This window comes from Crocuta crocuta, unplaced genomic scaffold (genome assembly GCF_008692635.1).
Source record: "Crocuta crocuta isolate KB4526 unplaced genomic scaffold, BGI_CrCroc_1.0 scaffold70, whole genome shotgun sequence".
NCBI lineage: Eukaryota > Metazoa > Chordata > Mammalia > Carnivora > Hyaenidae > Crocuta > Crocuta crocuta.
The window spans coordinates 16,431,472-16,446,630 of NW_027528417.1; the positions used below are offsets into that span (position 1 = coordinate 16,431,472).

The following is a 15,159-nucleotide window of genomic DNA, read 5'->3' on the forward strand; positions in this document are numbered from 1 at the left end:
TAAAGAGTTTATTGTCAAGTTGGTTTACATATAACACCCAGTGCTCATCCTAACAAGTACCCTCCTCCATGCCCATTACCCATCTTCCCCTCTCCCCCATCCCCCCTAGGCTCACAGTTTGTTCTCAACATTCAAGAGGCTCTCATGGTTTGCGTCCCTCCCTCTCCCCAACTATTTTTCCCCTTCTTCTCCTGCTCTGTCCTCCGTTAAGTTCCTCCTAATCCACCTATATGTGCAAACATATGGTATTTGTCCTTCTCTGCCTGACTTATTTCTCTCAGCATAACACCCTCAAGTTCCATCCGTGTTGCTACACATGGCCAGATTTCATTCTTTCTCATTGCCATGTAGTATTCCATTGTATACATGAACCACATCTTCTTGATCCATTCATCAGTTGATGGACACTTAGGTTCTTTCCATGTTTTGGCTATTGTTGAGAGTGCTGCTATGAACATTGGGGTCAATGTGCCCCTATGCATCAGCACTCCTGTATCCCTTGGGTAAATTCCTAGCAGTGCTACTGGTCATAGGGGAGTTCTATTGTTAATTTTTTGAGGAACCTCCCACCAACATTCCCACCAACAGTGTAGGAGGGTGCCCATTTCTCCACATCCTCGCCAGCATCTAGAGTCCTCTCATTAGTTCATTTTAGCCACTCTGACTGGCGTGAGGTGGTATCTCAGCGTGGTTTTGATTTGTATTTCCCTGATGAGGAAGGATGCTGAGCATCGTTTCATGTGTCTGTTGGCCATCTGGATGTCCTCTTTGGAGAAGTGTCTGTTCATATCTTCTGCCCATTTCTTCACTGGNTTTGGTTTCTCTATTGTTTTTTTCTGCTCTGAGTTTTATTATTTCTCTTCTCCTACTAGGTTTGGGGTGTTCTTGTTGCTCTGCCTCTAGTTCCTTTAGGTGCACTGTTAGATTTTGCACTTGCGCTTTTTCTAATTTCTTGAAATAGGCCTGGAGCGCAATGTACTTTCCTCTTAGGACTGCCTTTGCCGCATCCCATAGAGTTTGGGTTGTTGTATTTTTGTTTTCATTTGTTTCTATTATTTTTTAATTTCTTCTCTAATTGCATGATCGGCCCATTCGTTCTTTAGTAGGGTGTTATTTAACCTCCATATTTTTGGAGGTTTTCCAGACTTCTAATTGTGATTGATTTCAAGTTTCATAGCATTGTGATCTGAAAGTGTGCATGGTATGATCTCAATTCTTTTATATTTATTGAGGGCTGTTTTATGTCCCAGTATGTGATTGTGTTATCTGTAGGTTTCATGCTTGTGGTGTTGTCTCTTTGCACTGTTCCACTCAGAGTCCCCATTAGGATATCTTCCAGGGCTGGTTTAGCGGTCATGAACTCTTTCGGTTTTTGTTTCTCTGGGTTTTTTATTTCTCCTATTCTGAATGACAGCCTTGCTGGATAAAGGATTCTTGGCTGCATATTTTTCCTATTCAGCAAATTGAATATTTCCTGCCATTCCCTTCTGGCCGGCCAGCTTTCAGTGGATACGTCTGCTACTATCCTTATTAGTCTACCCTTGTAGGTTAAGACCCATTTTTCCCTAGCTGCTTTCAGAATTCTCTCTTTATCTTTGTATTTTGCCAGTTTCATGATGATATGCCATGGAGATCTATTCCTGTTAACTCTGAAGGGTGTTCTCTGTGCATCCTGGATTTGGTTGTCCATTTCCCTCCCAAGATTAGGGAAATTCTCAACTATAATTTGTTCTAGTAAATCTTCTGCTCCTTTCTCTCTCCTTCTTTCAGAACTCCTATGATGTGGATATTATTACATGTCTTTGTCTCACATAATTCTCTAATTCTTCCCTCATGGTCTAGTATTTTCTCATCTCTCTTTTTCTGTTTCATCATTTTCCATAATTTTATCTTCTATTTCACTTAATCTCCCCTCTGCCTCCTCCATCCTTGCTGTCATTCCATCTAGTTTATTTTGTACCTCATTTATAGCTTTTCTTAATTCATTGTGACTCTTTCTTAGTTCCTTGATCTCTGCAGCAATAGATTCTCTTCTGTCTTCTATGCTTTTTTTCAAGCCCAGCGATTAATCTTATGACTATTATTCTAAATTCATGCTCAGTTACATTGTTTATATGTGTTTTGAGCAATTCTCTATCTGTTGTTTCTTCACGAAATTTCTTTTGAGAATTCTTCTGTTTGTCATATTGGCTGGTTTTCTGTCCCTTACGTGGTTTTGGTTTTTTTCCCCTCAAACCTCTTTTATTTCACCTTATAATTTCCATCTCTTTGAATTTTTGATTTGTATTTTGTCTTAATTCTCCATTGGTATTTATTTCATGTCAGTGACCATTCCCCCTCAGACTCTTCTCCTGAGGTGTTTAGTCTGGACATGAGAACGTCCTTCCACCTAGAATGCAGATGTGTCAGTGAGTGTGAGTGTATCGCCCTGTATTTGTAGCTCCTTGGGTGTTGTTCTCGTCATTGATTTCTGTTCAGGGGGCCCTCTCTCTCCTCCAGTAGATCTGTGCCTGCTGTTTTCTGTGATGTTCCAGTTCTTTCTCTTGCGTGCTTCTAGGTCCCCATCTGTATGTTGGTGTTTTCCTTTTCTGGATCATCAGGGCACATGGTCAGCTGCTGGGGATCTTCAGCAGAATCAGTCCCTCAGGTTGTGGATGGCCTATCGGTCTTGGTCCTCCTGGGTCAGTGGCCCTTTAGCTGGCCAGTCACGGTGCCCAGAAGGACTTTTGCTTTCCAGTCTCCTCAGCTGACATTTTCCTGCTGAGTTCTCTGGTTCAGGTTGTACAGATTGTTGTGTTAATCCTCAAATCAGTTTTCTAGGTATGCAGGATGGTTTAGTGCTGACCTGGCTGTATTTCAGGGAGAAGAGAACAACAAAAAACTTACGTGCTGTTCTGCCATCTTGTCCCCTCCATGTGTCCCTTATGTGTTTTAATAGCTTGCTTGAGTCTTGCACCTGTGAGCACTACTATATTAAAAAGGAGTCATATGCTGTCCAGGGCCTGGCCCTTCAGGAGGTGTTTTAGGCGTTTGTTTCATGCTGTCTGTTCTTGAGACTCTAGTTGCTTTATCTCTGTACTCGTAGTCATGGTTTGGAACTTCTACCACATGTGCTTTGATTTGTTTGCTGAAGTATCTCTGGAGAAAAATTTTTAAAAGGAGGGTTTTGGTGAAAGAGGCCTTATCCCATATAAAGAGAGAAATGATATGGGCAGGGAAAGGAAAAGAAAATAAAATTGACCAAGCAGAGAATCAGAGAAACTATGTGGCTAGTCCAGAGAGACAGAGAGGAAAATAAAGAAGGAGATACAGAAGAGATATAAAAAGAATAGATTAAAAATGTCTGCTTAAACAAACCAACAGCCAGAGTAACCCAACTAGAGAAGGGAAGAAATAAGAGGAAGAAAAGAAAGGGAAAAAAATATGTATATATACACATAAAATAAGAATTGGCCATGCATAAAATCGGAGAATGCAAACCCACTGGACTGATCCTGACGATGCCTTGGAACTGGTGTCTGCTCTGGTCTGGAGGAGGTGCTGTCTGGTTGCTCAGTGTCAATCTTGTTCTGTTAGATGCCAAGTTGCCAGGCATGGAGGGACATGGTTTGGTGTAGGCAGTATCGCCTCCACTGTGGCCCCTTGTCCATTCCCTGAAACCCTGCCTTGTTGGTGATGGAGAGAAAAATGGTGATACCCCCAGTCTCTCCTCACTGGACTGGGTTTTCCAAACCACTCTGTTCAGGCCCTCCCCACAGTGCCATGTGGGTGCCAGTTCCACCATTTCCTGCACCTCCCTGGTGCTTGGCTAGGATTCAAACCCTGATGTTTTATAGGAACCACGCACCCTGGTTCTGGGGTAGCCACCACCCAACTAGCTTACAAATGGCCTCTGGCTGGCAACAAAGGGGTGCAGGCCTGTGGATGCCTGCAGGGTCTTTTGTCCTTAGAATGGCTATTTGCCTTCTTCCCACAGCACTCAAGGCAGAGGATTACTCTGTCCTCCAGTGCCTGGGAGTTAGCTGCCTAGCCTGGGCTGGCTCTCCTCCTCTCCAGGTGAGGAAGAGGGCAGAGAAAGCCTCGCAGTTAGAAATTGGTCCCCGTTTTTCCCTTTCCCCCGTCTGTTGTCCAAATACAATCCTACACTTTCACAGCCTCTCTTTTTCCTCCTTTTCTCCACAGAAGGAGATCCCTCCTCTCCGTGCCTACACTGCCCGTTTTATCTCTCCCAGTTTGCAATCACACACCTATGGCCCACCATGTTGTCTCCATGGCCCCCTGGAGATGTTTCTGTTACTCTATAGTCCGGATTCCTGGAATTCCAAGTCTTCTGACCTCAATAGTGCTGTGTTTGTGGGAGGAGGGAACTTCGGTTCCCCCTACTTCTCCACCATGTTGACTCCTCTCTCCCCACCTGCTTTTTAAAATTCTCCTGCTTCTTAAATGAGTATCCAGAGGATTTATACTCATCTCTTTTTACCTTTGGCTGACTCATTCAATATTGACTATAACTCTCCTTTATAGATGACTCCCTCATCAACTGAAACTTAGCAAAACCTACTACATGCCCTTTCTTTCCCAGATCTTGCCTTTGCCTCCTATGTTAGTTAGTATTAGCTTTGGCTGTCAGTGACAGAAAACTCAAAAGAGTGGAGGATTAAACAAGAAAAAGGTCAGTTTCTTTCATAGAAATGTCTTAGAGTGGTAAGAAGGTTCCACAGTCATCAGGGTCCCCAATTCTGTTTATCTTTTGCTCTGCCGTACTCATTACATGTCTTCCACCTCTTGGTCCATGATGGATGCTTATGATCTAGCCATCACATTCCTATTCCTACCAGAAAAGGAAAAGAGAAAAGCAAACTCAATCCTTTAAGAACTCTTCCCAAAGTTGTATATACCAAATCTGTTTCCTTCCAATTGGCCAGGATTTAATGCCTTAGGCTGACTTTACTGCATAGCAGGCTGGAAAATGCAGTCTTTATCATGTATCCAGCTAAAAACTAGGTGCTTAATATTTTGAAGAAAGTGGGGAAGGTTGGATATTTGGGGTAACTTGAAGCCCCTGACACATCTCTTGGGTTGTTTCTTTTAGACTGTTTCAATTTTTCTTATATTTTGCCAATATGACAAATTGAAAGTAATTTCTTCTGTGAATGTCCATATCACTTTCTTTGTACTTTCATTACAGCACTCATCTTAGTGTGATATTTTGTAGTTTCCTAGGATGTTATAAACTCCTTTCACTATACATAGAAAACATTCAATAATATTTTAAAATTGATTAGTGCTGCTTCTAAGTGGCCAAAATTACAGCAAAGGGTAGGAAAATACTGTGTTTAGAAAATTTTATTCATCTGGAGTACCTGGGTGGCTCAGTCAGTTAAGCATCAGACTTCAGCACAGGTCATGATCTCATGGTTTGTGAGTTTGAACCCTACATTGAGCTCTGCACTGACAGTATGGAGTCTGCTTGGGATTCTCTCTCTGCCCCTCCCTGACTTGCATGCCCTGTCTCAAATAAATAAATAAATTAAAAAAAAAAGCTTATTCATTTATTTAGCCCAGTGCTTAATTCAATTGACATGTTTATTATTAATTGATCAATTAGTGAAAACTTAATAATTAGTAACTAGGGTTTTTATTCATTGTGTGTATGTTTCAGTTTTCATTGTTAGGAAAGGAAAAAACTCTGAGATGGTAGAAATTTAATTCTTTTTTTTTTTAATGTTTTTATTTATTTCTAGGAGAGAGAGAGAGACAGCGTGAGCAGGGAGGGTCAGAGAGAGAGGGAGTTACAGACTCTGAAACAGGTGCCAGGCTCTGAGCTGGCAGTCAGCACAGACCCCGACGCGGGGCTCGAACCCACGAACCGCGAGATCATGACCTAAGCGAAAGTCGGACGCTTAACCGACTAAGCCACCCAGGCGCCCCGGTAGAAATTTAATTCTAATGCCTCATGTAATTTTTTTTCTTTTAGTGTATCTGTACTCCATGGACTAAAACAGGGACTGCAGAAAGCTATAACAGACCATACAGTAAAAGCCATTGTGATTTGTGGAGCAGATGGCAAATTCTCTGCAGGTAACCGTCTCTAACCCTTTCTCGCTATCTCTGGAATCTAACCACAGCCTGAGACCAATGCTGCATTAACTGTCCCTGTGGATAATACCTTAGGGTGGGTAATGGATATGGAAGACTTGAGTGGGAATGGGAAACATTGTAGACAGACAAGAGTCACAGAGAGACTTTTACCCTACTCTCTTTTGTATTGGATGGGCCTTTGGAGGACATTTAGTGCCAGGCTTGATGGGTGTTATACCTGCTATTATACACCTTTTGGTACATACCTGCTCTGCATACATCTCCACTCTATGTGAGCTTGGGCAAATCCTTGTAATCTCTTGAATTCCTCAATATCTCTGTTTAGAAAGTGGATAGTAGTATCTATCTTAAGAGGTTTTTGTGAGGTTACATGAGATATATCTGAAAGTCCTTAGTACAGTGCCTGCATCAGAAGATGTTCAATAAGTGTTATTCTTTATTTCACACAGAGACTTGAAATGGAGTGCATTTTTCTTCTTTAAAAAATTTTTTAAATGTATATTTACTTTTGAGAGAGAGAGAGCATGAGCAGGGAGGGGCAGAGAGAGAGAGAGGGAGACACAGAATCTGAAGCAGGCTCCAGGCTCTGAGCCGTCAGCCCAGAGCCTGATGTGGGGCTGGAACCGACAAACCATGAAATCATGATCTGAACCAAAGTTGGATGCTTAACTGGCTGAGCCACCCAGGCTCCCCTGAGTTCGTTTTTCTTCTAATCGTCACCCATCTCAGTGACCATGGCTATCTTTATTGGGTTGTTCTATGAAGATGCAAAAATATTGAAAACATATGACAGAAGAATCTGAAATGGTGATTCAGTGGTATTTGTGACAGCTTGTCTTCTCTTCCCAAATGAATATATTATGCCTTTGACAAAAGTCATATGGATATGAAGGCCTTTGTAATCGTACTGTAGCCAAGGAAATTTAAGGTATGTTCATTGCAGCCTGAGAATAAATAGATATTGGAATCATGACAATGAAGAAATGTAAGAATGTTAATCATTAAGGTGGGCAAGATGGCGGAGAAGTAGGGAGCTCCGTGCATTTCACCTGCACCCATCTCTCAAACAGAGAAGGCCTGAAGTCATAGGACACTGAGCCACAGGAGTTTGGGAAGAGAAAGAGAGAGTACACTGGGAAGGAAACCTCATAAGTGCGTGAGTGAGAACTGGGGAAGATAAAAGTGGATGCCGGGACCCAGAGATACGGAGGGAGGGGAGGGAGCCCGGCTTGCGTGCAGCTGCGGTGAGCCGTGGTGAGCTGCAGCAAGTAGAGGGGAAAGGATAGAGAAGTTGAAACTGCTCATAGACCCGTCCGTGGAGAAGAGAAAAACCTTGGCTTGGAAAGAGAGTGTTTTTTAACTCTGCCTGGGTTGCTCACTTTGAACTAGGTGCCCCCGGTCCCAGAAGGTGCCAGAAAAAACTGCACTGCAGTGCACCCGGCCCCATATCTGGTGACGGCGGTCAGGTGGTGCGGAAGCGGCCCCATCCTGGGCGATGGTGACCCCCTGTCCTGACGGCAGCGCTGTNTAATCCAGTGAAGAAATGAGCAGAAGACATGAACAGACACTTCTCCAAAGAGGACATCCAGATGGCCAACAGACACATGAGACGATGCTCAGCATCCCTCCTCATCAGGGAAATACAAATCAAAACCACACTGAGATACCACCTCACACCATTTTAGCCTTTGTGGCTAAAATGAACAAATCAGAGGACTCTAGATGCTGGCGAACATGTGGAGAAATGGGCACCCTCCTACACTGTTGGTGGGAATGTAAACTGGTGCAGCCCCTCTGGAAAACAGTATGGAGGTTCCTCAAAAAATTACGAATAGAACTCCCCAATGACCCAGCAATAGCACTGCTAGGAATTTACCCAAGGGATACAGGAGTGCTGATGCATAGGGGCACATGGACCCCAATGTTGATAGCGGGACTCTCAACAACAGCCAAAACATGGAAAGAGCCTAAGTGTCCATCAACGGACAAATGGATCAAGAAGATGTGGCTTATCTATACCATGGAATACTACATGGCAATGAGAAAGAATGAAATCTGGCCATGTGTAGCAACTTGGCTGGAACTAGAAAGTATTATGCTGAGTGAAATAAGTCAAGCAGAGAAGGACAGATACTATATGTTTGCACGTATAGGAGGATTAGGAGGAACTTAATGGAGGACCATGGGGGAGAAGAAGGGGAAAAATATTGGGGGAGAGCGAGAGAGGCAAACCATGAGAGACTTTTGAATGCTGAGAACAAACTGATGGCTGATGGGGTGGGGGAGGGGAAGTGGGGTGATGGGCATGGAGGAGGGCACATGTGGGGATGAGCACTGGGCTTTATATGGAAACGAACTTGATAATAACCTTTAAAAAAAAGAATGTTAATCATTATAAAATTGCCATTTATCTTGTGACAGTACTGGATATATAGGTTATTTATTTATAAATAATAAAAAGGAGTATTTTTACACATATTTTAATCCTCAGTAAATCCTACAGTCTCCATTTACAGATGAAAATGATGAGTCTTAGAGAGATTAAAATAATGTGCCAAATGTTAATCAGTCATTAAATGGCTTATTTGTTGTTTTGAAACTTCAGGTCATATGCCCAAGATGGTGACTTTGTGCCATGGAGAGAGGGATCCCAATTATGGAAAACTTGATATTTCTATGTAAGAAAGAAGTTAGAAAAGGGAGAATGGAGTTAGAACTCAGGGATAGAAAAATAAATATTCTCCTAGAAAAGCATTAGAGGTTGTTTGACTTAATGGATTTATATAGAACAATTGGAAAATATACATTTTTCTCAAATTTGCAACATTTGGTGATTTGACCAGATACTGGACCACAAAACTTGTCTCAATAAATTTCACTTAGAATATGTTCTTTGACAGCAATGCAATTAAACTAGAAATCAATAACAAAAATATAACTAAAATATTCATATGTCTAGATATTAAATTCATTGCTTAAGAATCCCTGAGTCAAAGCAAAATCATAATAGAATTTAGAAAATATTTAGAGCTGAATGATAGTGAAAATGCAATATATATAACTTGAAGGGTACAGTTAATGAAAAACTTAGCAGGAGATTTATAACCTTACAGGTATTTATCAGAAAAGAAAATGACTGAAACGTAGGAAGTTACGCATTTATATCAAGGAACAGAACAAATGGTAAAATAGGCCCAATGAAATAGAAGAAAGGGAATAATGAAGAGGAGAAATTAATTCGATGGAAACAAATGTGATTCAAGACCATGTCAAAAGTTCTTTGAGAGACTAATGAAATCAACAAAGCTTTGGAGAAATTGATCAAGAGAAAAAGGGAAGGCACAATGTATATTGGGAATGGCAGATGGGATATCACTGCAGATGCAGCAGCCATTAAAAAGGATAATGAAAATATTATGACTTCCCAATATGACTCAAGTGGAAATAGAAAGCCATTAAAGAAATTGAATCAGTAATAAAAAATCTCACAAAGTAAATTCCAGTCCCCAATGACTTTATTGGCAAGCTCTAACTGGAAAGTCAAGGAAAATATTATTTGAATTTTACATAAATGTTTTAGGGAACAAAAGAAGAGGGAACACTTCCCATATTAGTTTCCTTGGGCTTCATAACAGATGACTTAAACTAGATGACTTAAAACAACAGAAATTTGGGGCGCCTGGGTGGTTCAGTTGGTTAAGCATCCTACTTCAGCTCAGGTCATGCTCTCACAGTTCATGGGTTCGGGCCCCTGGATGGGCTCTGTGCTGACAGCTTGGAGCCTGGAGCCTGTTTCGGATTCTGTGTCTCCCTCTCTCTGCGTCTCCCCACTTCAAGCTCTGTCTCTCTCTGTCTCAAAAATAAATAAACATTAAAAAAAACACAAAACCCAGAGATTTGTTCTCTCATACTTGTGGAGGGTAGAAGTTCAAAGTCAAGATATCTGCAAGGTCATTCTTATTCCAGAGGCTCTAGGGAGGAATCTTCCCTTGCTTCCTCTAGCTTCCGTGGTTGCAGGCAATCCTTGGCATTCCTTGGCTTGTTGCTTTATCACTTCTGTCTCTTCCTGTGGCCTTTTCTCCTGTGTCCAGATTTCCCTGATCTTACATAGATCCACCTTAGTTCAGTATGACCTCATCTTTACTCAGTTATACCTGCAAAGACCCTATTAACAAATAAGGTAAGTTTCATAGGTTCTGGGTGGACACCATTCAATCTAGCACTCTTTCCAACTCATTTTGTGAGGCTAACATAATCTTGATATCAACATCTATCGAGGCCAGTATGAAAAAGCAAAATTTATGAATGAAATTTGCAATGAAAGAAAAACAAAATGAAAGGCCAGTTTCATTCATAGACATAGGTATAAAACTGTTAAATAATATAAAATCGAATCTAACAATATATAAAAAGTAGAAGGCATCACTTTTTTTCCCCCCAGAAATTACAGATTGGTTGAACATTAAAATATTAGTTTAATTCATTCTATTAAAAGATTAAAAGAGAAAAGTTATATGATTTTTTAAAGAAATGCAGTAGAAACATTTGATAACATTTGACATGCATTAAAAATAAAAATTCCTAGGCGCGCCTGGGTGGCTCAGTTGGCTGGATGTCCGACTTTGGCTCAGGTCTTGATCTCATGGTTTATAAGTTTGAGCCCCGCATCTGGCTCTGTGCTGGCAGCTTGGAGCCCAGAGCCTGCTTTGGATTCTGTGTCTTCCTCTCTCTCTGCTCCTCCCCCACTTGTGCTCTCTCTCTCTCTCTCTTAAAAATAAATAAACTTTAAAATAAATTTTAAATAAAAAAAGAATTCCTAACTAGGTATAGAAAGAAAATGTCTTAATCCATTTTTGAAAACCTATAGAAAACATCAAATAAAATGGTAAATGGAAAGCTTTCCTGGGGTACCTGGCTGGCTCAGTCATGAGAGAGCATGAGACTCTTGATCTTGGAGTTTTGTGCTCAAGCCCCACATTGGTTGTAAAGATTACTTAGAAATGAAAAATAAAAACAAAACAAAACAAAGCTTTCTTTCTGAGATAGGAGCTAGCTACTATCACCATTTCTGTTTGACATTGTGTTCTAGGCCCGGGCCAGTCCAGTAGGACTAGAAAAACAAATGAAAAGCATAGCGATTGGAAAGGAAGAAAGAAAACTTCATTATCTAGAAGATATGATAGTGTTTACAGAAAAATCAAACTAATCTATTAGAAAGGTATTAGAATTAATAATTCAGTAGTTTTGCTGGGTATAAAATCAATATCCCAAAGTTAATTGCATTTCTATATGCCAGAAATAAATAGTTGAAAAGTGAAATCACTGTACCCTTGTTTGTGCCTTGGTTTCTATAAAATTGGGATAATAGTACTAACCTTATGCTGCAAGTAGAAAAAAGTGGTGTAACATTTAAGAATGTAGGCTGTAGTTAAACTGTCTCAGTTCAAATCCTCATTCTACCAGTAATTAACTGGTCATATGTTTGAACTAGTCACTTAACGTCTCAAAGCCTTAACTTCCTGATCTGTGAAATAGGGGTTGTTATACTACTTAACCTCGGTGTTAAGAAAATTAAATAAGAGAGTATATGAAGCTACTTAGCACAATGCCTGATGTAAAATATTTATCCAATACATGCTAACTGCTATTATGACATGAAAAATCATTTAAATCTAAAGTTACAGGATTGACAGGCTTGAGATATCTTGTTTTTCTTAAACCAAAAAGGAATAGAGATAATAACAATAGTAACATTAGATGGGAGTGTTAAAATGATGGATTGATGAGCAAAAAAATAATCTCCGACTGATGCTGGGTAAGGAATGGGTAGAAATAAAAAGTTAAGTAGGTTGATATGAAAGAATGACTTTAACTTCTTAACTCTTGCCAAGCTTAATGTTTTCAAGGAATAGATAATTCTGTGGGGAAGAGTTCAGTATAATGTTATGTGAAAAAAGGAAAATATGAAAAATGATGTTATAGAATGCTTTTGATATTGTTACATATATATGATAACAAACTTTCGTTTAATTCTCTCCTAAGTCATTGAAGATTGGTGTTATGATAAAAGGTTAAATAACTTCCTGGAGGTCACAAAGCCATTTACACATATGCATTGGGAAACAACTAAGAATTCACCAAAATATTACATTGTTATCTCTGTGTGGTGATTTTTGGGGTGATCTTTATGTTCTTTATTATTTTGTGTATTTTTCAAATTTTCTATATGTTATTTTTATAATTAGGAAAAGAAATGTTGTTGCTTTTTTTGATCACAAAAACAATCTACTGCGAAAACATAATTCCAAACTGGTTGATTAACATATAACTTACAAATATGTATGTGTTTTATGCTGAGGTTTATGTTGTAGTGACTCATGCGCTTAACAAAGATATGGGTCTAAATTGTTGTGAATAAGCTTGGTGAGCAATATTATGCAAAAAAAAAAGGGGGAGGGGAATGAAGGGCTGGCTCAACTTCTCAATCTCCATTCCCCCTCCTCTGAGCCTTTTAATTTTTTAAAGGTAGAGTTGCTACCTATCATATGGAAGACAGATTTTTAGATTACAAGATTCCTGATGAAGGTTTGAGGATTTTCTCTTGTAATGTTCTACATTCTCCAGGTTATTTTTCCTTCACTGTGTGTCCAGCCAAAAGATGTAATGTTTTGTGGTCCCAAAGAGGTCTGAGATTCATTGAGAGTTATCTGGCACCTTATTGTTTATAATAAAGCCCAAGTCTCTGCAGCTGTCTTTTTCCTTGTCTGTGTCCTTAGGTGCTGATATCCACAGCTTCAGTGCTTCTAGAAAGACTGCCATCTCATTGGGACACTTAGTAGATGAAATACAGAGAAATGAGAAGCCCGTGGTGGCAGCTATTCAAGGCATGGCTTTAGGAGGGGGACTGGAGCTGGCCCTAGGCTGTCACTATCGGATTGCCCATGCAGAGGTAACCAACCGCTAAAGCTCCATGTGGGGCTTGGTGTGGGGGGCTTTTCTTTAAGACAAAGTCTAAATGTTGTATAAGCCTCAGAGGTGATCATTTTAAAAGGCTAGCTTACTGCTTGACAACTCTTGTGTATTTTTAGCCCTGGTTTTTCAACTGCTATGCACCAGCACAGTGGTAGTAGTTGTTGAAATGTTGAAAAATGTCCATTCTGGTGGGTAAATAGCTGTTACCCTGAGCCCCATGACTATCCCCTTGCTTTTCTAGCACTAGCCCTTGGGTCTCCCATAAAACACCAACCAAAGGGGAGCGGCTGGGTCAGTATAGGGCCCCCAGGACTCTGCTGCAATAGTATGGCCCACGTCATGTTCTGCAGAGCCAGGCTTATGCAGCATGAGGTATAAAATATTTTGACTGTTATCCCTGAGCATGCATACTTACTTAAATTTTTATTTCCTCAAAGGTTTTGGTTTTGTGGTCCCTTATGATTATTAGTACCTAAGAAGACAATTTCCTGTTTGAAAATAGCACAGAACTGTAAATCCATTTGTTTCTGGAAATAGACTTAATTTGGGCTATTAGGTATGTAGATGAGGTCCATGATACCAGCCTTATAATGGTAACATTTTGTAAGTAACATATTTTTCTAATGATAAAGATAATGTTGATCATTGTGACAGACTTAAAAAATACAGGAAAGTATAAAGATGTAAACTAAAATCCCCATAAACTCACAGTTCAGAAATAACCACTATTAATATTCTGTTTTATTTTCTTCTGGTCTTCTTCCTATGTAATACATTTTTCATGCAACATTTTTTTTTCTCCTCCTTCTTCACTGTCTTTTTTTTTTTTTAAACACCTACAGGGATGCCTTGATAGCTCAGTTGGTTAAGTATCTGGCTCTTGGTTTTGACTCAGGTCATGAACTCACAGTTCTGTCCGTGGGATCAATCTCCGAGTAGGGCTCCATGCTGTTAGTGTTGGATTCTCTCTCCGCCTTTTCTCTACCCCTCCCATGTGCTTTCTCTCTCTCTCAAAATAAATAAACTTAAAAAAAAACCCTACCTTTGGAATTTTATTGTATTTCACATGTACTCTATTTTTATAGTATTATCATATTTAACCTATTGTTAAATATTTTTTATCCATTCTTCCAATCTGTTTCTTTTAGAGGGTTTAATCTACTTACATATAATGCAGTTACTAATAGGGAAAGATTTCTGCCATTTTGCTATTTGTTTTCTATGTCTTATGTCTTTTTTGTTTCTCAGTTATTCCATTAATGCTCATTTGTATTAAATAGATGTCTTCTAGTATCCTTTTCATTTTCTTGTTGTTTCATGTATTTTTTAGCTATTTTCTTACCAGTGGTAAGAATGTTCTGGGGATTATAATTAACGTCCTAATTTAAAAGGATCTAGTTTAGATTAATGCCAACTTAATTTCAATAGTATACAAAAAATTTGCTCCTATGTGGTTCTGTGACCCACCCCTTTAGTGCTGTTATTGTCACAAATTGTATCATTACACAGGTGTGCCCATTAACATAGATTTTTGATTATTGCTTAATGTAGTGGTCTTTTAAGATCAGATAGGAAAAAAATTATAGAAAAAAAGTTACATTGTCCTTTATATTTACCTAAACAGTGATCCTTTATCATTGTTCTTTATTCCTTCACGTGGATTTAAGTTACTGTTTAGAGTACTTTCATTTCACTGTGAAGAATTTCTTGTAGGGAAGATCTCCTAGCAACAAATCCAGTTTTTGTTTTTACCTCAGAATGCTTTAATTTGCCTTCATTTCCTTTTTTTTTAAGTTTATTTATTTACTTTGAGACAGAGAGAGAAGGGGGAGGGGCTAAGAGAAAGAGAGAGAGAGAGAGAGAGAGAGAGAGAGAGAGAGAGAGAGAATCCCAAACAGGATCCACACTGTCAATGTGGAGCCTGACGTGAGGCTAGAACCCACGAACCATGAGATCATGACCTGAGCCAAAATCCAGACTCAGACGTTTAACTGACTGAGCCACCCAGGTTCCCTTTGCCTTTATTTTCAAAAGCTAGTTTTGCTGGATGTAGAATTCTTGCTTAAGAGGTTTTTTCTTTCACTG

General features: G+C 39.7%; 1 protein-coding gene across 1 annotated transcript in view; it reads left to right on the top strand.

The window, feature by feature from the left end:
* Nucleotides 1-6,016: 6,016 nt before the first annotated feature.
* The window catches only part of EHHADH (enoyl-CoA hydratase and 3-hydroxyacyl CoA dehydrogenase), a 42,979-nt gene continuing 33,836 nt past the window's right edge, over nucleotides 6,017-15,159 (top strand). Inside the window, exons 1-2 of the mRNA XM_077754558.1 lie at nucleotides 6,017-6,081; nucleotides 12,879-13,051. Of these exons, the coding sequence (XP_077610684.1) occupies nucleotides 12,989-13,051 (63 nt within the window). The 5' untranslated portion in view covers nucleotides 6,017-6,081; nucleotides 12,879-12,988. The remainder of the gene's footprint in view (nucleotides 6,082-12,878; nucleotides 13,052-15,159) is intronic.